The sequence below is a fragment of the Callithrix jacchus genome, chromosome 16 (genome assembly GCF_049354715.1).
Source record: "Callithrix jacchus isolate 240 chromosome 16, calJac240_pri, whole genome shotgun sequence".
Lineage (NCBI taxonomy): Eukaryota > Metazoa > Chordata > Mammalia > Primates > Cebidae > Callithrix > Callithrix jacchus.
In genome coordinates, this window is record NC_133517.1 from 39873512 (window position 1) to 39897814 (window position 24303).

At 33.9% G+C, this 24303-nt stretch overlaps 1 protein-coding gene across 7 annotated transcripts in view; it reads right to left on the reverse strand.

Moving 5' to 3' along the window:
- The window catches only part of CNBD1 (cyclic nucleotide binding domain containing 1), a 644932-nt gene that overhangs the window by 292871 nt on the left and 327758 nt on the right, over positions 1–24303 (reverse strand). For all 7 annotated transcript variants that reach the window (XR_013528268.1, XM_078353604.1, XM_078353605.1 and 4 more), the window contains one exon: positions 12548–12693. Coding sequence is in view for 6 of the 7 variants with exons in the window: in XM_078353604.1 (XP_078209730.1) it covers positions 12548–12693 (146 nt within the window). In the remaining variant the exon portion in view is untranslated. The remainder of the gene's footprint in view (positions 1–12547; positions 12694–24303) is intronic.

Genomic DNA, 24303 nt, shown 5'->3' on the forward strand with positions numbered 1-24303 from the left:
GACCACATTATTTATGATAGGAAAGTATCCACAACCTTTTTAAAAAGACTGATCAATTATATCTGTATGACAAAAATATGCAGTTATCTAAAAGTGATGTTTACAGAAATATTAGCAGTCGGATTATGTGAATGTTGAGCTGAGGTAAGGGCTAAAAGCCTATGAATTTGAAAATCAGAAGCATATACATTAAAGTCAAATCACAGCAATAAAGAAAAGCTCCCACGGGAAAAATATTTTAAAAATTGGAAAGTTTGGGAAGGTCCCAGGATAGCTCTTATAAAGAACAGAAAGAGTGAAGTTGCAAAGACAATAATCAATCAACTTGTTCATAAAGGACTTTGCCAGATTCTGGCCTTCTTCTGTGGCTTGATCTCCCTAAAAGGATATCACTAAATCATCCTGGCATGAGGTGACTGCTCAGAGGACTATTGGTAAGGCAAACTGTGATCATTGCAAACTTTTAAAACTGATGCTGTCAATGAAGCCTATTGCAGAGGAAATAAACAAAAAAATCAAAAATTGAGAATTCATATTTACAGTATTAAGTTAGTTTAAAAATAGTTAAATATTACTGGAGATTGCATAAAGGAAGAATTTATAATTTTTTAATATGTAAGTGATTGTTTTTAACAACCAATTAATTATTAAACCTTTAGAAAATCACTAAAACATTATTTCAAAAATGTTATTTTGCTTAACTTTAAAAGTTTATTCCCAAAGTTTATAAGGATTTATGATAATTAAACCTTTTTATTGCCTATTGCTTTTAGTATAACATAAATATTTTAGACTTGCAAAATATATGAACTAGTGATATATTAAGATACTAGTCAAAATATTAAAGAAGTAAGCCAAGGGTACCCAAAATATAGTTAACTCTTGTTATCTCTGTAAGTGATTGTATAAGCACAGGACTCTTTTAACATTGTTTGGTTCAAAACTAATGTTGCTATGCCTAATTCCAAACAGTAAGCGTGAATAATAAATATTCAACAGTTTAGAAGTTGTGTTTCTTATTTAGTACACTTACAAATTTTACTTGTTCATGACTTGTCCATCCAACTGTTCAGCAAAGCTCCAAGTCTGTATTTAGCATTTTACCACTTGCTGATCATCACTGTGTACTTGGAGTTACTATAGAAGTATTCTGGCCATATATATATACACACACACACACACACACACACACACACACATATAGTCTTTAGACATCCTATCATAGAATGTATTCATTGATTTGTGGTTAAGTTGAAGGTGTAAGTTGTCTTGAAGGGTATTTAAACATTTCAAGACCACACTGATGTCAGTATGACTTTACACATCTCTGTGTAATCATATGCACATTAAAGAACCAATGTGCTGATGAGAATCTGTCTTTATTTATGTCCCACATTTTCTTTGAGTTCAATCACATTAATCCTCACCTTTTATAATACTTACTGTATTTTTCAAGTTATTTTTCCAAGATTTAAAGTACTTACTGAATTTATGTTTTTATAGTTGAAGTAATGAAAATGCTTTTTGATTTATATTTAGACATTTAAGTCAGTTGTCACATGACACATGTGTGTCTCAGCCTTGTGTATCAATTTGAAGTCAGATTTTAAAATATATACAGATTAATTTATTTTTTATAATTTCTTCAAATATTTTATGTTTACATTAAAAATTTCCAGAGAAGAAAAACAGTTTGCTATTGTTCATAATAATACACTTAAAAATCAAAGCCTTAGTTTTTCAATAAAGGATTTCATTTATTCATTTAAATTCTACTTATCTAAAAGGAATTATTTTCTCAGAGTATAAAAATATAGAAAATATTGTTTACAAAGTTATTAATGAACATAAATATTATAGGAAAAACTGATAAAGGCAAGAATAAAATTAAATTACAAAACATATTCTATGAAATTCTATATATTTGCAAGGAGGTAATACTGGATACAGAGACAATTTTAGCTCCATTTTCCTTACTTTTAAAATATTTCAATGTTTTAAAATTTGTATCAAAACATATCATATATATTTTAAATCAAATAGTTTTTAAAGGCTTTCTGACAGCCAACATGTTAGAGGAAATATGATCAGTTACTGGATTTAGTAAATGTAAAAAGTCTCAATAACATTGAATTTTTTTCCAAAATTTTACACTGTAGTATAAACATAACTAAGATTTAATTCATTAATAGAATACCCTTTACCAGATATAATAAACTATTTCTAAGGATTTAAAAATCACTTTTATATGGGAAGATCAAAAGGATGACACTTTGACATGTGGCTGCAGAATTGAGCATTATAACTGTATGATAATCATTAGTTTATCTAGAAGAATGAATGAGCTACAGCTATTTCAGATTATCATCTAGCAATAAATATTTTGCTACTGAATGAATTTTAGATCAGTACTATGTATTAAAGGTTACCCTGCTGGAAATTAACTCCAATATTAGTTAATGCATAGATTCATTTATCAATTATGTTTTGAGTAATTATTATATCTAACCACTGCAGATTAAGCTATGTTTCAGATCAAGAGCATGTGTATGTTAGAGTCAGGCCTGCCAGGAATGGGGAGGAACAAATACCTTTGGGATGCTGGAGAAGCCACCAGATGCCTGAAAATAGTGTTATGGTTCTTCATAACCATACCATAGATATTCAAGTGAAACAGCTAAGAATTTTTTTTACCTCTAAAAATAAATTAAGCACCTACAACACCAAAATGTTATAAACTGAACGTGAGCCTGGGAATCTCATCCAGAGAGAGGGTCCCAAACCTGGAAGAGAGCGTGCACCAGAAAAAAAGGAGATAGAAAAGAGCGAGGTCTGGAGGGCTACATGCGCTATGCCCATACAGCAATTTTATTTTTGCAATATGTTTCATTATATACTTTTCTGTAGTTAAAGTTGTTTACGCCAGATCAACGTACTTAAGTTACAGTAAGCAAGTTACGCCCACTAAATTACGCCCAGTAAGTAAGTTAAGCCCACTAAGTAGGTTACTTCCAGTAAGTAGGTTACGCCCAATAGGTCAAGGTAAGTAAGTTACAGTTACGCCCAGTAAGTTATGGTAAGTAAGTTACAGTTACACCCAGTAAGTTACGGTAAGTAAGTTACCAAGTGTAAATACTTAAGTTAATATTTTACAATGAAGGTAACAAGGGTCCAAAATGAACACAATGAGACAATAAACCATAAGGAGCCGAAAGTAGACACAATGCCTCCAAGTCCTCATATCCATAAAGTAATGTCTGTTAATTATTTTGAATAATATATAGTTCCTCTCTCGGTTCCTGCTTTCCCTCAGCTCGACTCCCCCATCCGGGGATCTGTGTCCAGGCTCAAGCTCACCGTATGGCGAGGCCCATTTCCTAGGGGCCTCACACGGGAGCGATCCCCACAGGTCTCCCTTACCAAAAGGTGTTTTTTTCTGACCCCAAGTTACACACCATTAAGCTTTTACACTTTGCTATGAAAAGCACTTATACTAAAACAAAAATCTCAGAAACATCTTTTAAATTTTTTTTAGATACCAGTTCTTAAGAAATATAAAGTCCAGGTGGTTTTTCCACTTTTTACTATTTTATAATATATCCCCATATAACCAGATAAATTAGTTTTTCAAGATTTCCAGTATAAGCCAGTTAATCTTGAGAATAATCTACCTAAATAATAATATGAGCTTTAGAATGGTTGGTTTCTTCACTCATTCTTTCTGATAATAAATATCATGAAGAGTTGACTATTGCAGTCAAACTTTTCTCTCTCCAGTGCAAAAGATACTTTAACTTACTTCAGACATTAACATTTAATAGTCCCTGTGGCTATTCCTTAATAAAAAAAACATTTACTTTAAAATATGCCAACAATTTTCATGCAATCTTATTCTTCCAGGCTTGTTGTCTAGCTTAAATTTTGATTGAACTACATAATGACTCAAAATATTTTTCTGAAATATTTGCTATGATTCTATTATTGCCATACACATTTTAATCCTAAATGCATCAGTTTTACTAAATCTCCAATTTCATGGGGATAAAACTATCTCCTTATGAGTACAGAACTGAGTGATGATTTGATCCATTTTCTTATAAGATACAAGATTTTAGCCAATACATCTTGTTAAAAGTTTATTTTATATGTTCTTTCTGGCTTTTAGTCTATTCATAATGTGTCATATTGGTCTATTTATAATGTGCCATATAATCACATTTTTTTCAATGCTTTAAGTTTTAAAATAAACACATTTAATATTTTCCTTTGCCATTAAAAAATTATCTTAACTCTCTTACTGGTGTCACTTTTATACAAAGGGTACATTTTGCAGACATTTAAAAGATTAAAATTTACATTGAACATTAAATCCAGGCCAGTGCTATAAAAAGGACATATTACATCAAGAACCATTCTCCTGATAACAGATAACAGGGAGAGAAATAGCATCACTATGCAAGACTGTTCCCACACTAGAAAAGATCATAAAAGCAATAGCACTGATTTCTATAAGCCAGCATTTGAGCAAAGATATTTTAGATTACACATCAAAACCTGTATCAATTAATGTCACATATTATTCTCATGAAGTCTTTTTGATAATGCACATTAACAAACATGGTTCCTTGATACTGTAGTTTAATTCTATTCATGGAAAAATGTAATTCATAGAAAAGGGTAAAAGAAAACTAAAGGTTGGTTTCAGAAGACTCAGACTCAAAAAGCTTGGTTCTGCCCTTTATGGGTGTAGAGCTAGTAAGATTTTGAAACTTAGAGTCCTCAAACATAAGAAAGGGACAGTGAGCTCTGTCCTGCACAGCTGAGAAGACTATCAGAAGACTAATTGTAGTAAAAGGAATGTATACATCATGAAATATTGTTACTCTAATGTAAGAGATTATAGAAAATCTGTAAGAAATAAATTTCTTTCTCATATGACAGCATTCCACACAGTGTGTTATGCAAAGGTGCTTTCTGAGGGGAGTGAGAAAACACAGGTAAATCATATTTCTGAAGTTGTTTAGTGTACATGTGTGATATAGTCAATGTATGGTGGCATATTGATGTCTTTGATATGCTAATTTTTAAATCACCTTTTAAAAAATCATTTCACAAAGTTCGTCTCAGCTAACCCATTTCTAGTGGATTTTTAAAACATCTTTCATGTTTCTCTTTTCATACTAAACAGATTTATTAAAAGAAGTTGACTTCAATCACAGGAGCTGGCATGCATTAGTGGTGTCCATTGGTCTCCAGTTGATTTTTAAAAGCAATTTTAAAAATAGCTTACATAAGAGAATACTAGTTAGCTATTAAAGGAACAATTAACAGCTCATGAGGTACACACAATAAAGTACATGATGCAACATATCATGAAAACGCTATGCTAAGTGAAGGAAGTCAACACAAAAGGTCACATGTTGTAGGATTCCATTTATGCAAAATGTTCAGAATAAATAAAACCATAGAAACAGAAAACAGGCTAGTGGCTATCCGGGTCTAGGGGAATGGAGAGTGACTGCTTAATGGGCATATGGTTCCATTTTAGGATCATAGAAATTTGGGGGAACTGAATGCTGTGAAAATGTTGAATGTGTTAAATATCACTGGATCGTACACTTTAAAAGATTAACATTACATAAATTTTACCTCAATTTTTAAAAAGGATTAAGAAATTTAAAAGGCATATTCAATAAAATTCAACCTTTTAAAACATATAATTTTAATTTTTAGTATATATAAAGATATGTTAATTCTTATCACAATCTAATGATAAAATATTTTTATTCTCAAGAGAAACTCTTATGCATCAGCAATCATGCTCCTTACCAGTGTCCCAAAGCTGGCAACCACTGTGTTACTTGATGTCCATATGAATTGGCCTATTTTGGAGATTCCATATAAAACCAATCATAAACATGTCGCCTTCTGTGACTGGCTTCTCTTATTTATCATAACGGTTTCAAGATTAAAACAAATTGTGGCATCAGTACTTCATCCCTTTTATCACCAAAATATTTTCTATTATAATGATACGCACTTTTTAAAAAAGTTTCTTTACTCATTGATGGAAATTTGGTCTTTTTCCACATTATGGCTACTGTGAATAATACTGCTATAAGGTTATATTGCATAAAAATTTTGCATAAATGTGTATTTTTATTTCTTAGGTGTATATTTAAGAGTGGATTTCTGGAAGATATGGTCTGACTGTGTCCTCACCCAAATCTTTTCTCCAATTGTAGCTCCCATAATTCCCACATGTTGTGGGAGGGCCCAGTAAGAGATAACTGAATCATGGGGAGAGTTTCCCTCATACTGTACTCGTGATAGGGATAAGTCTCACAAGAACTGATTGTTTTAGAAGGGGACTCCCCTTTCACTTGGCTCTCATTCTCTCTTGCCTGCTGCCATGTATGATGTGTCTTGTTTCCCCTTTGCTGTCTGCCATAATTGTAAGGCCTCTCTAGTTACAATAAACTGTAAGTTTATTAAACCTCTGTTATAAATTACCCAGTCTCAGACATATCTTTATTAGTACCATGAGAATAGACTAGTACAGTAAATTGTTACTGGTAGAGTGGAATGCTGCTTTAAAGCTACCCAAAAACCTGGAAGTGACTTTGAAATTGGGTAAGAGGCAGAGGTTGGAACAGTTTGGAGGCCTCAGAAAAAGAGAGAAAAATGTGGAAAAGTTTGGAACTTCCTAGAGACTAGTTGAATGGCTTTGACCAAAATGCTGATAGTGATATGGACAATGAAATCCAGGCTAAGGTGGTTTCATATGGAGATAAAGAATTTGTTGGAAACCAGAGAAAAGGTAACTCTTGTTTTTGCAAAGAGACTGGCAGCATTTTACCCTTGCCCTTAAGGATTGTGGAACTTTGAACTTGAAGATGATTTAGGGTATCTGGTTGAAGAAATTTCTAAGCAGCAAAGCATTCAAGACATGACTTGGGTGCTAAAAGCATTCAATTTTAAAAGGAAAACAGAGAATAACAATTTATAAAATTTGCAGCCTGATGATATGATGGAAAAGAACAACTGCAGACACTCAACACTAGCCCATGAATGTAGCTGGGAGGGGGGCTGTATCCTGCGAAGCCACAGGGATGGAGCTGCTAAGGACACAGGCACCCACCTCTTTTATCAATGTCCCCTGGATTTGAGACATGAAGTTAAAGAAGATCACCTTGGAGCTTTAAGATTTGACTGCCTGGCTGCATTTTGGACTTGCATGGGGCCTTTAGCCCCTTAGTTTTGGTCAAATTCTCCCATTTGGAACAGCTGTATTTACCCAATGCCTATACCCTGATTATATCTAGGAAGTGAGTAATTTGCTTTTGATTTTACAGGCTCACAAGTGAATGGGACTTGCCTTGCCTCAGCTAAGACTTTGGACTGTGGACTCTTGAGTTAATGTTAAAATTAGTTAAGACTTTGGAGGACTGTTGGGAAGACATGATTGGTTTCGAAATGTGAGGACATGAGATTTAGGAGGGGCCGGGAGCCAAATGATAAGGTTTGGCTGTGTCCCCACCCAAATCTCATCTTGAATTTTAGTTCCCATAATTCCCACATGTTGTGTGAGGGACCCAGTGTGAGAGGATAATTGAATCATGGGGCAGTTTCCCCTATACTGTTCTCAAGGTAGTGAATAAACCTCATGAGATCTGATAGTTTCATAAGGGGTTTCCCATTTCACTTGACTCTCATTCTATCTTGTCTGCCACCATGTAAGACGTATCTTGCTTCCCTTTCACCCTCCACCATAATTGGTAGGCTTTCTCAACCATGTGAAACAGTGAGTCCATTAAACATCTTTCCTTTATAAATTACCCAGTCTCAGGTATATCTTTATTAGCAGTGTGAGAACAGACTAATACATGGGGCAAATGTAACTTCATGGTTAATATTAGAGGAACTATCAAACTGTTTTACAAAGTGGCTTCATCTTATAATCCCAAGAAAAATGTATGAGTTCCAACTTCTCTACATCCATATGAACTCTTAATATTTTCTTTTATATTTTAACAATTCTAGTGGAGATGGAATAGTATGCCATTATGGTTTTTATTTGGAATTCCTTAATGACAATAATGTTGGATATTTTTATGTGCTTATTGGCTGTTTTTATATCTTCTCTGAAAACATATCTATTCAGATAATATACTTGTTTGTAAATTCGGTTGTCTTCTTGTTATTGAGGTTTGCAAGTTCTTCATATTATGGACAGGAGACCTTAATTAAATATCTAATTTGCAAGTATTGTATTCCATTTCAAAAGCTGCATTTTTATTTTATTAATTCTATTATTAGAAATTCAAAATATTTTAGTTTTGCAAAGTCCAAATAATCCAATTTTTTTTCTTTGTTACTTGTACTGCCAGTGTTATGTGTAAAAATGTATGGCTTAAGTTATGAAGATTAATTCTTAAGTTTTCTTCTAAAAGTTTTATAGTTTTATTTATTACCTTTATATCCTTGATTCATGTTTGGTAAATATTTATGTATGGTGTAAGTTAGGGGTCTACCTTCATTATTTAGCACCTTGATATTTAGTTCTCCAATCATAAGATGTTGAAAGGAGTTTTATTTCTACCACTGAATTCGGTGGGGACACAAAGCCTTACCATATCAACATATCTGTTTTTATGCCATTGTCTTGTGTTTTTATTATAATCATTTTTCAATATATTTTGAAATTAAAGAGTGTGATGCCTCTAGCTTTATTCTTTTTGCTCAAAATTGTATTTGTCATTTGGGTTATTTTGTGGTTCCACATGAATTTAATAATTTTCTATTTCTGTGAAAAATGTCACAGAATTTTGATAGGGATGCATTGAATTTATAGATTACTTTTAATAGTATGAGAATTTTAACAGTATTAATTCTTTCAATCCATAAGCATAGAAAGCACAGCTTTCTATGTATTTTCTTTTAATTTATTTCATCAATGTTTTTTGGTTTACAGTTTACAGGTCTTTTACTTTGGATTTGTATCTAAGTAATTTTTTTTTTTGGTAAATGAAATTGTTATTTTTCTTTTTGAATATTTTATTAGTAGAGAAACACTACTGGCTTTTGTATGTTGATTTTGTATCTTGCCATTTTACTGAATTCATTTATCTTGCTTGCCTTTAGTATTAGGTTTATGCTAGCCTCGTAAAATTAGTTTGCGAGTATACACTCCTATTTAAGTTTTTGGAAGAGTGTCTGAATAACTGATACTAATTCTTTTCAAAATATTTGGTAAAATTCAGCAGTGAAGACTTCTTCTCCTGGATTTCTCTTGGATCTTCTTTTATTCCTCAGTCAGTTTAGATAAATACTAGATTTATACTAAATTTCAGCTGAAGATTTTATTCCTAAGAATAAATTATTTGAATTATGATTAATTTGTATCTAGAAAATATGCCCACTACATTTTTCATGAGATTTAGTTACCATATTTTTAGTTGTTAAATAAAATATAAACCACAACAGAAAATAAAATCTATGCAGGTTAAAGAAATGTTAGAAGTTAGTAACATAAAAATATTTTCAGCATTAAAAGTAAATGTAGAATTTAATGATAATGAGAACTTACAGAGTTTTGGAGATAAAACCTCACAAAAGTGGGCTACAGAATGAAATAAAATGAAAGAAAAAGAAGAGAAATAGTACTGTAAGACAAAGATCTACACAAAGAACACAGTAAAGGTGACAGAAAAAAAAAAGCATGTCAGGTGTGGTGGCTCATGCCTGTAATTCCAGCATTTTTGGAGTCCAGGGTGAGGGGATCAAGAGGTCAGGAGTTCAAGACAAGCCTGGGCACGATGGTGAAAATCCGTCTCTACTAAAAATATAAATATTAGCCGGGTGTGGTGGCAGGTGCCTGTAATCCCTGCTTCTTGGGTGGCTGAGGCAGAAGAATCGCTTGAACCTGGGGAGCAGAGGTTGCAGCGAACCAAGATTGTGTCACTTCATTCCAGCCTGGAGATGGAGTGAGACTCCATCTCCAGGAAAAAAAAAAGTGAGAGAGAGAGAAACATTTTATAAAAATGGTTTTCAATATTAACATAAAGCTAGATAATAAAAGTTTGATCTGGGATCTAGTTACAGGTTAGTAACTAAACTGGCAATTCTTTTAATTTTTGTGAACTTTAGGTTATCAATTACAAAAATGTCCCTTGTTCCGGTCATAAAGAAGGTGATCTAATGAAAAACTCTTCCATTTTACTTCAGTAAGCTATATCTACATATACATGTATATAGAGAGATGACTATATATAAAATATGTTACATATAATAATTTTAGTATAAGTACTCATGCAGTAATAATATAGTCATTAAATAATAATCATATTTTTGTAGCATTTTCACATAGAGGCACATATGTTTTATTTACTACTTAAAATCATAATATTGTTTTCATATTTCTGTTTGATTGTGTATAAAAACTGAATAAGCAAGAGGCCAAGTGAATAATAGTAAGTTTAGGAAGCTTTCTTAAATAATGAGGCTGTAAGAACTAGTGGCCAGAAAAGAGACCAGAAGGTGCAAACATCTGTGTGGAATTGCACCAGAGAAATGGAAGCCCCAGCAGCAGATTGAAAGTCAGCAGCTGATGATGAGGGGCTACTAAAGGGAATAGTTTAAATAACAGCAGAGGGAGGGAAACACATACATGAATAAGGAAAAAGAAGAGAGACAGATACCTAGTTGGGCCTTTTTATTAAATTGGATGAACAAAGAAATCTACAAAGGTTCAGATATTTAATGAGTTGACTTCTTTGGTAGTGAAATAGATCTGAGCTGTTGAAACTAAATGCTTTAAAAACTTGAGGATTTTGACACAGGTAGGTGTAAACACAGGGACTCCTAATTTTTAAGTGTTGAAAGTACACCCTACTGAAATGCAAGTTGAAATGCTTTACATTTGTGAAGAACAGAAAATTCATATTTTAATTGTCAATCACCTGAGTTATTAATGTGCCATCAGAATTAAATTTGTTTCTAATTTTAATTTTAGAAAATATTTGAAAAAATAAATGTGTAATTACCATTATTAACAAATAAATACACACATTGTGGAAAAATAAAACCAACTCAAATATATGTAGAAGAAAGAGTTAATTTTAGCCCTTCATAACCCCTCAATTTCACTCCAACAATTTTTAAAATATGTATTTTTGCAGTGTCCTTCTTGATCCACTTGTATAGTTTTAAAAGATGTGTGTGTGTATATACACATGTGTGTGTGCATGTGTGTGTGTATGCATGTAAATTTAGACTTTGTCATAAATGTGTTATTAATTTGCAATTGTTCTATTTATTGTCTTTAATGTTTCTATATCAATATATACAAATCTAGCTCATTCTTTTGAAACACTATCTAGAATTCCATAGAATAGACGTATCACAATATGTGTAGCCAACCTTCTATTCAAGGACATTTAGGTTGTTCTCGTAATTTTTACCATTATAAATACATTTTCAGTGATTTATAAAACAAATTGTTAATTACTATCCTCAATCTAATGGCAAAGTGATGTTGAATGCTTGTCCTTTATTCCCTTTCAAAATTATTTTATCCTCTTTAAAATTCCTTTGATTTATTTTCAATTGTTTGATCACAGATTAAATGAAACTAATTATGAAAGAAGAGCATTGAGGGAAAACTCTGGAAATATGTAAATTTTTTCAATAGACATATATTCCTTAAAATTCTAGTTAAGTTTTAAATGTCATGATTTTGATAAACCAGTTTGTGCCAACAGTGACATAATAAACAGTTTAGCATTAGGCTGAAGAGCGTTTGAAACTCAATTCTAACCAAGAATGCTCTGTGTGATATTTGTGTTGTGCCTCAGGGGTCCTCATCTGTGGAGAATAATAATACCAATATCTTCCTTTATTTGTTTTTCTGAGGAATAAAAAGGGATACACCTGACACAAAGAATGTATTAAATTATATGCCTACCCCTCAAAATTAAAATATAACAAGTCTATTAATACATCCACTAAATCTTTTGGGAAGGGAGCAAAAACTAAAATTGAGAAATGAAAATCTCTCTAGAGAGGCTTTTTCTCCTATATCTGGATTAGTATCTGATTTAGTCTAATAATTACATCGACCATCTGTTGTCTTACCTATGAAAATCAACACTATGTTGTTACTAAAGGTGTATCTCAGATATTGGTTCCAAAATGTGGTCCTTGCACTGATAGCATCACCTGAGATATTGGAAATGAAATTGAGGCCTCATCCTATACCTACTGAACCAGAAATTCTGATGTCTAAACACAACACTGTGGGTCTCAATGTGATCTCTGGGTAATTCTGATTGATACTCCAGGTGGAGAAACACTTGTTATATCTAAAATGTGAGATGTTACTCATTTCACTACTTATAAACTTACAATGGAAATACATCCAAATAGTACATTTTTACTATGTCAATTGAAATTGTTAAGTGAAATTATAAGCGTTATAGTGATAAAAAACTCGCAACAGTGGCCTGTATTTTATCTCACCAAATTTATCCCCACATTAGTCTATTACCTGTGCTTCCTTTCAACCAGGTTTCAGAAAAGGCGGTCTTACTGAGTGTTTTCAGATGCTCATCATTTAGCTGAGAGGCTAAATCTGGAACTGTTTTCAGAAACTTCCATACAGTTTTGTGTTCATATGGCGTCCTGTGAATGGGCCTCAAAAAAAAAAATTACAAATTCAGAGACCATGGCATAAATGCAAAGAAATAAATCCTTAATTTTTAAGTTTCCAAATTTGTATTTTATTTTTAGTTTTTTGTTTAAAGAACTGCAATGCTATTTTATTTTGTCTTACGAATCAACTTTAGGATTTGTTATCCTTCCAACATTAAGATGCACTTTCACAATACTTCATACTTCAGGAAATTACACAATGCCTTTATCATTTTTGTTTTGTTTTTATTTTGTTTGTTTGTTTTTTGAGGTGGAGTTTTGCTCTGTCACCAGACTGGAGTGCAGTGGCTCTGTCCTCACTGCCACCTCTGCCTCCCAGGTTCAAGCTGTTCTCCTGCCTCAGCCTCCCAAGTACCTGCGATTATAGGCATGTGCCATGAAACCCAGCTAATTTTTATATTTTTAGTAGAGATAGGGTTTCACCATATTGGCCAGGATGGTTTCAATCTCTTGACCTCATGATCTGCCTGCCTCAGCCTTCGAAAGTGCTAGGATTATAGGTGTGAGCCACTGCACCCATTCTACCATTCTTTTTAAATAGAAAACTCAGTACTACAATTGTAAACTTGCATCTCTTATCAGTAGTTACTATAATAATAAAGACCTCTTTTAGATATTAAAAAGATTAATGTTGTTTCCACTGTTTATTCTTAATCCTTTTAAGTACTATTAAAGTTAGATCAAATGAAAATATACTTTAATAAGGGTATAAATCATAACTGAAAAGATACATTTTAAATGAAACATTATTATATAATACATGGTATTTCTTTTTAAAAACTAAAACTCTTTAATAAATATAACACTAAAATCAGAATACAAAATTCATATCAATCTAATGTCTCAAGGGACTAACCTAGCTGTCATAAATACTCAGCAGTTTTCAAACCAATATTTAAAATGTTATGTGAAAAATCAATTTAGCATCATAAAGGGAATTTCCTCTGGAACCCATACAACACATATGGGGTTGCCAGTAATAGTCCCAGTTTAGATATGACATAGTGTTGGCCCATCTGCTATCCAGGTGTATGCATACATGTTTATGTCTGTGTGTGTGTAATGAATGATGATATAAATTGTGTTTTTTGTTGTGGGTTGTAGCAAAAAAAAATTTTTTTAATATTAGTTCAGTATACAGTCTTGAGAAACAGTTTTGAGAAAACTGGCTCCCTACCTAATGTCATTTACAAGTTTGTTCTTTGGATGTAACAAATAATTCATATCAGAAATGGCATGATATCATAACCAAAACCTAAAATATGTGCCATTGACTTAGCAGCCAAACAGGAGGTGGCAAGGAAATATCACTGACTGAAAAGATAGAGGTTTTTGTATGTTTGTTTGTTTTAGTGGTAAAACATTTATTAGTTGCCTGCAATAATTTTTAAGGCAGACCAAGTGCCTAGGAAACTTGCTACTTTATAGAAAGCCGCTGGAAAGAGCCAAAAGTTATTGTGTTTTTTTTGCTTAGTGCTGCTTGTTTGTAGAAATATATTATTAACTGATTCAAGTTGATCAGTTTTCAGACATAAATGAAAGGGAATAGAGAGGCTCTAGAAAGTGGGACACAGTTATAAAAAGGCCAGTACTTCCACATCCCACGTAGCAAGAAAGGACTTGAAAGTCTCAGTTAAATAAAGGCACTTAACCCTATGGCAAAGGTCTGATGAAGAGTTTGGTCTTCCCATCCAAGCCTACTTTTGTAGAAGGGCTTAAAGTAGCCTCCATTAAGAGAGAGGTGAGCACAAGGAATAAGCACAGAAATAAGAAACAACTTAAAAACAATGTCTACAGTATAACCTTGGCTTTGGTTGCTGCCTCATAGAAGATACTAAAAACAGATCAAAATTCTGTTATGTTTTTGAAGTATCTGCACCACTGAAGTACCTAATATTGTGTTCTAAAACGTTTGACTCATTGAATTTTCAAACCAAAAAAAGTTGTGCCACACTCCTCACCCTTCAAAGGAAACATGATTTCCAGTGTTCTTACATTTGTCCTCTGGGTCAAAAGAGAAAACCTCCCAGATACTGGAGCCAGGTGTTCCTCCCCCCACAAAAAAAAAAAAAACATATCTAAAATCTAATTTTTAAAACTCTGATACTGTTAGGGTGGAGGTTTTTACAATACTAGCCCAACAAAACTGCAATGTTGCTCTGAATCAATGACTATCACGTGTTTCCATTTCTTCCTTTTTTCTGAATGTGAGTTTTTATCATAATAGTCTATTCCTGGCTCTAGTGTTATGTGTAAGAGGATAGCAACAGATAACCATATTTCTGGTTTTTATGTTAGCAGACCAGAAATATACATACTCATTCTTGATGACAAGCGTATGTCTTCTGAAATTCTGGACTTTGAAATGCAGTAACGAGTGAACCTTCTATTTTTTCTTGTGGTGAAAGAGTTAATATATGTGTTGAAAAAGGTGGTTGGTAACTAGAAAGTGGCAAACACAGAGAGATGCTAGCTGTTCAAAAATGGTTTTCTTCTATCTCTACTTATACATCTAGAATGCATGTCAAAATCATTCTTTTGTTGCCATGTGACTGATTCTAGCCAATGGAAAGTGAACTGACAGAAAGTGCAGCATATCAAATGGCCAAATTTTGTAAATATTTCATTTAAATTTGAAAATAATGTATATGTGCATTTGTTAGGTACAAAAATCATTTGTTTAAGAGTGTATATATATAAACACATATACAATAAAAATGTATAATAGGATATATGTACATAATATATTCATAATACAGATATCCATAGATATATGTGCTTGTGCCTATGCATATGTATAAATAAGTGCTAACAAATTTATAACACTATATGTCTGATATTTTTCCTGTAGATAAAATATATTAGTATACTTCCTTTACCAAACATATGCCCATTCAACAAACAGAAACACTCATTCACAGAATTGTTAACTTGCTCAAGATCTCACGTCTAGTCAGTGACAAAACTAAGTGGTAGTGATAAGAACCCAGTCAGTTTGGGGTTAGATTACTTATTTATGAGTTTCAGCTCATGGTCAAACATTTTTTGTGATTTTTCAGGTACATCCAGAAGCAATTATAAAGGCTTTAGCTGGCAGGCCTCATGGGGAAAAGCTGCCCTCCCACACCAGCCTGGGTACAGAGTCAGTGCACGGCAGCCTCTGAAGGGAGTTGCAGGCAAGAACTGAGGTCCCTGGCCTGCCATGCTCTAAAATTTATCTGCATTTCTAGTCCAGGCCTTCCATTTGGAATTTGCCTTGTTGGAGGATCTTGAAGACCCTTTCTGCACTGGACTCCTTCAGTACTCAGGCCTTTTCTACTTCTTGCCCCAAACCCCAGGTCTATAAAACTGCAGGAGCCTTTGCTCAGTGCTCCCTCAACAATGAGATAGCCATTATGTTAGTGCTAATCTACCTGACCTTTAATTGGTGCACATGCTCATGGAAGGTCAGTGCTACCTCCAGTGATAGATTCTTGCTTATTCCTTCACAGTGATTAAAGACTTGACTATTATTGCATCTGGGTTGTTACTTTGTCAGCTATTCTGAAACTTGCTGCTCCGGGTTCTCTCTCTCAGCTCTTCTGAGTTCCTGACAATGTTTTTAACTACTATCTACATTATAATTTATTACTGGTTATTATTTGAATCTTCTGTATGTTTCCTTGCATTCTATGTTTTCTATCTATTGGGTCGATATATTTCTAAGGTATTTGGGTTAATATTACAGTTCTGGATTTATCTATTGCTTTCTAGAATTCAGTCAGTTGCTGTGTTAACGTATTTTAAACTGATATTAGTTGACACAAATAGCTACTTTTACCAGTACATAAATTCTGTCTTCATTCCTTCTGAAATTTTTCCTTCAATTTTATCTTGTCAGCTACTAATTTGCATATTCCAGCTTTTCTTGGTTTATATTTGCCTAAACAAATGTTTACTATTATTTCATTTTCAAAATGATGTATATTTTGTATTTTAAATGCTGAACTTCTATCAAACAATGTTGAATGTCTGTTAACAATATTAAATTTTTTCTCCTTCTTTATTAAAAATACAAAAATTGACTTGACATGATAGTAGGTTCCTGTAAACACAGCTACTTGGGAGGCTGAGGCAGAAGAATTGCTTGAACCTGGAAGGCAGAGGTTGCAGTGAGCCAAGATTGCACCACTGCACTCTAGCGTGGGTGACAGAATAAAAATACATCTCAAAAAATAAGTAATTTTTAAAAATTAGCTTTTCTATCTCTGAACATAAGATATCTTTTCATTTACTTGGACCATCTTCACCTTCAACAATGTTTTGTTAGTGTACAAGTCTTGCACTTTTTTTCTTAGATTCATTTCTAAGTATTTCATGTCTTTGAGGATATTCTAAATGGCTTTGTATTCTACATTTCATTTTTGGATTTTTCATTGATGGTGTGTAGATTTGATATTTGTATATTGATCTTGTATCCTGAAACATTGCTGAATGTGTTTATTATTTAAATTGAATCCACTAAATTCCTTAGGATTTTCTATATGCAAGATCATATCATTTGCAAACAGAGGTAGTTTTGGTTTTCTTTTCCAATCTGATTACTTTTACTTCTTTCTCATGAATGACATTCCTAACTAGAACATTCACTATAATGCTAAACAGAAGTGGCCAGAATAGATATCCTTGTGTTTTCCTGATATTCAAGATAAATCATTCAGTCTTCCTTTAGTTTAGCTGTGAGTTTTCCACTGATGCTGTTTATTAGATTAAGGAAGTTCTGTTCTTACTACGTTGAGTATTTTCTTTTGTTGTAAATGGGTGTTAGATTTTGTCAATGTTTTCCATGCCATGTTTATAAAGAAAATCATGTGGGTTTCGTCTTTTATTCTAATAATATGGTATATTACATTGGTTGATTATTAGATGTTATATTGACCTTGCATTACTGCAATAAACTCCACTTGGTCCTGACGAAATATTTTTTATATGTTGCTGTATTCAGTTTGCTATTATTTTGTGGAGAATATTTGTATCAATATTCATAAGGGACATTGGTTTCTTCTGATCTCTTTATTTGGTTTTGACAACAGGGTAATGCTAGCTTCATAGAATGAGTTGGGATATGTTTCTCCCTTTTCTATTTTTTTAAAGATCTTGTGAAGAATTGTTTTTAGTTCCTTAAAATTTTGGCAGAAATTACCCGTGAAACCATCTAAGACTGGCATTTGCTTTGTGAGAAGTGTTCTTTAATTAGCAATTTAATCTTTGTTATAGGTTACTTTGGAGTTCATTTTTATTCTTGAGTCAATTTTGAAAATTTGTGTATTTCTAGAAATGTTTCCTTTAACTCTAAGCGACATCATTGTTAGCATGCAGTTTATTACAGGATTCCTGTATAATCGTCTTTATTTCTGCAGGATGAGCAGAGATGTCCTTTCTTTCATTACTCATTTTGGTCATTTGAGTCTACTCTTTGCTATTTTTCTTAGTCAGCCTAGGTAAATTTTTCGATAGAACTGTTTTTTCTTATTGATTTTTTAGTATCTATTTCATTTATTTCTTTTAGCACTTCGAATTTGAAAATTCATTTGATTTTTGTGAGCATTCATTTCACAGCATGAGTTGTTTTCTCTTGCTCCTTTCAGTATTCTGTGTTTCTTCTAATTTGAACATTGACTGTGATGTTTTTAGGTGTGGAGCTTTTTGTGTTTTTACTGCTTGGAGTTCATTCACTTCTTCAGTGAGTAGATTAATATTTTTCCTCAGGTTGGGAGATTTTGAGCCATTCTTTCTTTAAATATTCTCTGCTCTTTTTTCTCTCCTATTTTTCTAGGATTCCCATTATCTTTGTGCTGTTAATATGGATGGTAGCCTGCAGGTCTCTGAGGCTATATTCACATTTTGTATTATTTTTCTTTCTGTTCCTCTCACTAAATAATCTTAATAGATGATGTATCTTCCAACTTTACTGAACCTTCCTTTTGGCAGCTCAAATCTATTGTTGAACTCTACTGGTAATTTTTTCCTTAAATTTACTTACTTACTTTTCAATTCCAGTATCTCTGTTTGTTGCTTTTTAATTTTGTGACACTTTCTCTCATTCTGTAAGTGTTGAGACATCATTGTCATTGATGTAGTTTGGATGTTTATCCCTACCCAAATCTCATGTTGAAATGCCATCCTCATGAGGTGTTTGTATCATGGGAGCAGATTCCTCAGGAATGGTGTGGGTCATGCTCTCAGTGATGAGTGAGCTCTCCGAGTTCACATGAGATCTGGTCATTTAAGAGTGTGTGGCACCTCCCCTCCACACTTTGGTTGCTCCTGCTTTTACCCTGTGACATGCCTATTCCCCTTTCACCTTCCACCATGATTGTAAGCTTCGTGAGGCCTCCCTAGGAGATGAGCAGATACCAGCACCAGGCTTCCTGTAAAGCCTGCAGAACTGTGAGCCAATTAAAACCCTTTTCTTTATAAACTATCCAGTCTCAGATATTTATTTGTGGCAATGAAAGAATGGCCTAATACAGTCATACTTTCCTCTAATTCTGTGAAGTCTATATTTTTTGTACTGTATAGCCACAGAAATATCTACTAATTTGGCTCACTTGTCATCTAATAATTGTTTTAATAATTCTGTAAATACTTCACATATTTATATAAAAACTTTTGCTGATGGGCTAGCTTTATGTTCTCATTGCTTTTCTTGAACTCTTTGGATATGGTTTTCTTTATATATTTGATGCTAATATTACCAGATGAAAATCTTTGTCTGCTTAATTCAGCATTTGAATGCCCTTAGGATACTGTTTGCTGTTAACTGCCTTCTTTTGTTTCCTGTATATGGGATAGCCTTTGCGATTTCTTTGCATGTCTCATAATTTTTGTTGAAAACTAAACATTTTGAATAATATGGAAACTCTGGAAATAAGTTTTTCCCTCCTTCCCAGGGTCAAATAAAACCAATGCTCTCTGAATGAGGCTTTTCCATGGAGCTGGTAGGCAAGTCACATTGTGGTACGTTCTAGGAGTAGAGCTTTGTAAGCAGTTTCTCACCAGCTGTCCACTCCGGTGGCTGCAAGCCTGGGGGTTTTCCTAGCTGCTGTGGTTCAAGTCTATCACATAATTGAAAAAAAAATTAAAACAACTCAATATAAAAACACTACAAACTCTGCTTTTCTTACCTAGGTTCTGCTATTTTTGTTGAATAAATGTATATTGTTGCAAACATTTGACTAATTTCCAGAGTTTTGAAAAAGTTTATTTTGACAATTTTTTCCAGCATTTCATTGCTTTCATAAAGGATGTTTCACAGAGGTTTACATTCTACACATCTCAAAGTCCTGCACTCAACACTGACTCTTAAATCTCTCTGATCTACACCAATACCTACAATTTCCTCCCACAGATGAAGGTCAACCTGTATCTCAAGCACCTAATGACAAGGTGTTAGGGAAGTGCACGTGATCCCTGGGAGAGGGACAATAAAAATATTTGATAAGCACTACTGACTAATAGAAAAGATTGAATTCACTCAAAAGTTATAGCTCTTTATCATTTTAATGAATAAATGGGCTTCTAATTTATATATTTTGGCTCAAATATAAAATACATTATTTTCTATAACTACTATAATATTTTTCTGGAGATATCACTCCTGATCAATTTCCATTTTTCACCTTCCTTCTGACTTTCTACATGAATATCCAAGAATGTATTTGGAATATCTGATTTGGGCCATGGAAAAACAGAAGTGGTAGAAATACCTATTGCACCTTCTGTTATCACCTTTCTTCCTTGTTTGTATTGACCTATTTTGGCACTGGTCTTAAGGGTTGCCCCAGGCTACACTCTGGCAAATGATCAGCAGCATACTCTGCAATGCTGAAATTAAACCTTTTGAGTCTAACATACACCCTGGTGTGTATCATTCTTAGGAGGATAAATAAATGACAACAGATGCTGGAGAGGATGTGGTAAAGTAGAAATGCGTTTACACTGTTTGTGGGAGTGTAAATTACCTCAACCATTATGGAAGACAGTGTGGCGATTCCTCAAGGATCTAGAACTAGAAACATCATTTGAACCAGCAATCCCATTACTGGGTATATACCCAAAGGATTACAAATAATTCTATTATAAAAACACATGCACATGTATGTTTATTGTGGCATTGTTCACAATAGCAAAGACTTGGAAAGAGCCCAAATGCCCATCAATGATAGACTGAATAAAGAAAATGTGGCACATATACACCATGGAATACTATGCAACCATAAAAAAGAATGAGTTCATGTCCTTTGCAGGGGTATAGATGAAGCTGGAAATCATCATTCTCAGCAAACTGACCCAAGAACAGAAAACCAAACACCAGATGTTCTAACTCATAAGTAGGAATTGAACAATAAGAACACATGGACACAGTGGGGAACATTACATACTGAACCCTGTCTGGGGGTGGGGAGCTAGGGGAGGGCTAGCATTAAAACAAATATCTAATGTAGATGATGGCTTGATGGATGCAACAACCCACTATGGTACGTGTATACCTATGTAACAAACTTGCACATTCTATACATATACCCTAGAAATTAAAGTGTAATAATAAAAGAAAAGACATTCAGGTATGAAAAGTTGGCTCTCACCTCTCTAAATTTGTCCTTCATATCTCTCTTAACCTCTATTCTTTTAAATTGTCAGGAACATCTTTTATATACATAGTACCCATTCCTTTCTTACCAGTGCTTCCTGGCACACTCTTAATATAGAAAACACTTCAGTGAATAAAACTAGATTAACAAAAAAGACATACATTGAGAGGTGTTTCATAAACTGTAATCACCAAAGTATGACTAGTTCTTTCTTTGTGTTATTAAAATTGTCATCATTATGAATTATCAGACCACATACAATAGTGTATAAAAAATAGTATTCTCATTGTATTTTCATTAATTCACCTTTATATCTATTTCTAGACCCAATTCCAGATAGGGCCAAAAGCAAAATTTTAGGTTATTACAGAGATTTCAGCCATATCAGTGGGAAACAAAGTAATTTTGGGTTGTTGCTTTCTTCTCCTTCCTTTCCCAGTGATCACCTCAAACCTAGGGGCTTATAGTCATACCAAGTAGGGATCTGGCTCCTGATCATTAGTACCCGTGTGGGGTGGCATCTGCTGAGCTGTAATTATCATGTATAGCCTTTGGCATCTGTGCTGAATCCACTGAATTGCTCAGTGTTCCCAGTGGTAGGTACCCATGACCTTGGTATTCTAAAGCTCTTGCAAATCTGTTGACTTTTCACTCTCAGGCAGTTCTTCACACTTCATGCTGATAAGAAGAGAGTTTGACTACTTTGGTGAACATCTGTGAGCCCATGAAAAATTGTTTAGGACTCTCTTAAGGTTTCTATACCCCTAATACTAATTACTCACATTACTCAGATGTACAAAGGAGTGGGAGCTTTTGCATTTTTCTGCAACTTATCTAATCTTCGTAACAATCTCTAATCTACTCAGATGAAGAGTCACCCAAAACAAAACCAAAAACGCCTTGCACTTGTCTCCTGAAAAATCACATCTTCTGATATCAACAATTTCTGTTCAATTTAAACATTAAGACTAACACAAAGTTTAGTTCCGTCTCCAAGCTAATGTACATAGACTTTCACAAAGGACTTAGGTTCTTAGTAAAGTTGCTTAGTCTTCCAGAGTTACTCCACCCCAGAATTTTCTACCTGTGAGGGTAAGTGTTCAAGGGACTGTGTCCTGTGGCAGTGGGCAGAGGAATAACTGGTTTGAAAATGCTTAAAATCTTAAAATTCTGAAGTCACATAATCAGCTTATATTACAGAACGCATAAAAGAAGCCATTAACTTGGGTAGGATGCCTGCCAAAAAACAATAGTAAATCAGAACACTCAGGTACAAGCAAGGGAAGAAATCAGTGAGGTATGCTGTAAGAAGCCATTTTTAGGTTGGGCATGGTGTCTCATGCCTGCAATCCCAGCACTTTGAGAGGCTGAGGTGGGCAGATCACTTGAGGTCGGCAGATTGAGACTAGCGTGGCCAACAGGGTGAAACCCCATCACTACTAAAAATATACAAATTAACAGGTGTGGTGACACATGCCTGTAGTCCCAGCTACTACGGATGCTAAGGCAGGAGAATCACTTGAACCCTGGAGGCGGAGGTCACAGCGAGCCAAGACTGTACCATTGCACTTTACTGTGGGCAACAGAAAAAGACTCTGTCTCAAAAAAAAAAAAAAAGAAAGCAATATTTAAACTGAGAATCAAAAAGTCAATTTTTGGTCACACATGTTGGCTCATGCCTGTAATCCCAGCATTTTGGGAGGCCAAGGCGAGTGGATCACTTGAGGTCAGGAGTTTGAGACCAGTCTGGCCAACATGGTGAGACCCTGTCTCTACTAAAAATACAGAATTATCCAGGTGTGGTGACACGTGCCTGTAATCCTAGTTACTCGGGAGGCTGAAGCAATAGAATCATTTCAACCTGGAAGGTGGAGGTTGCAGCAAGCCAAGATTGTGTGACAGAGTAAGACTCTATCTCAGATTGAAAAAAGTCTGTTTTCTTAAAGAAATTAAAACACTAATAACTACTAAATGAAGAATAAATCCTGTTGTGAATGCACACACATACATATGCGTACACACACGAATGTAAAAATAATTCCAGTCCCTCAGGATAAATTAATAAACTATGGAATAAGGAGAAGAACATACAATTTCTCCTTTAAAATGGAGTCAAAATATTCTATGTAGAAGATATGCATAATAACATTAGTCAAAATACTAAAAGTTAAAAATAAGTATTCAGTAATAAAGAAATGGTTAATGCCTTACATTTTCCAAAGGGGATATTAGTTAGCTTATTGCAGACTCAGGCATATAATGCAGAATTATAGGTAGCAACAGAAATCTACAATATTGATGACACATTATTAGGTATTTGATTACATAATTAAGAATATATCCAAAATACTTATCCTAAGGGCAAGATTATAAGTGATTCTTACTGATCTATTTTTACAATTGAAAAATGTCATAAAGTGTTCACTTCAGACACTCAGTTTTATGTGTCTTAATTTAATGATTCAAAACTCACTGCCTTCTTAAACATTGTTCCCCTTAGCTACCTGCTTTTCAAGTGTCAATTTATCACACCAGTTATTTCTATTGCTTGGTTTCTTCTTTCAAAACAAGAGAATTGTACACTAGGCCATGGTTCCCCGACCTTTTCAGTACCAGGGATTGGTATCGTGGAGACCATTTTTCGGGATGATTCAAGCACATTACATTTATCATTAGATTCTCATAAGGAGCACGCAACCTAGATCCGTTCTGTGAGCAGTTCAAAATAAGATTCATGTTCCTAAGAGAATCTAATGCGCTGATCTGACTGGAGGCAGAGCTTAGCTTCCCTCCCTTGCTGGCGCTCACCTCCTGCTGTGTGGCCCTGTTTCTTAGGAGACAATGACCAGTACTAATCTATGGCCTAGGGGTTAGGAACCCCTGCACTAGGATATACATGAAATAGTAACTATTGCTTATTTTATCCGTTAAATTCTCATTCTAAATTACTGGATACAGC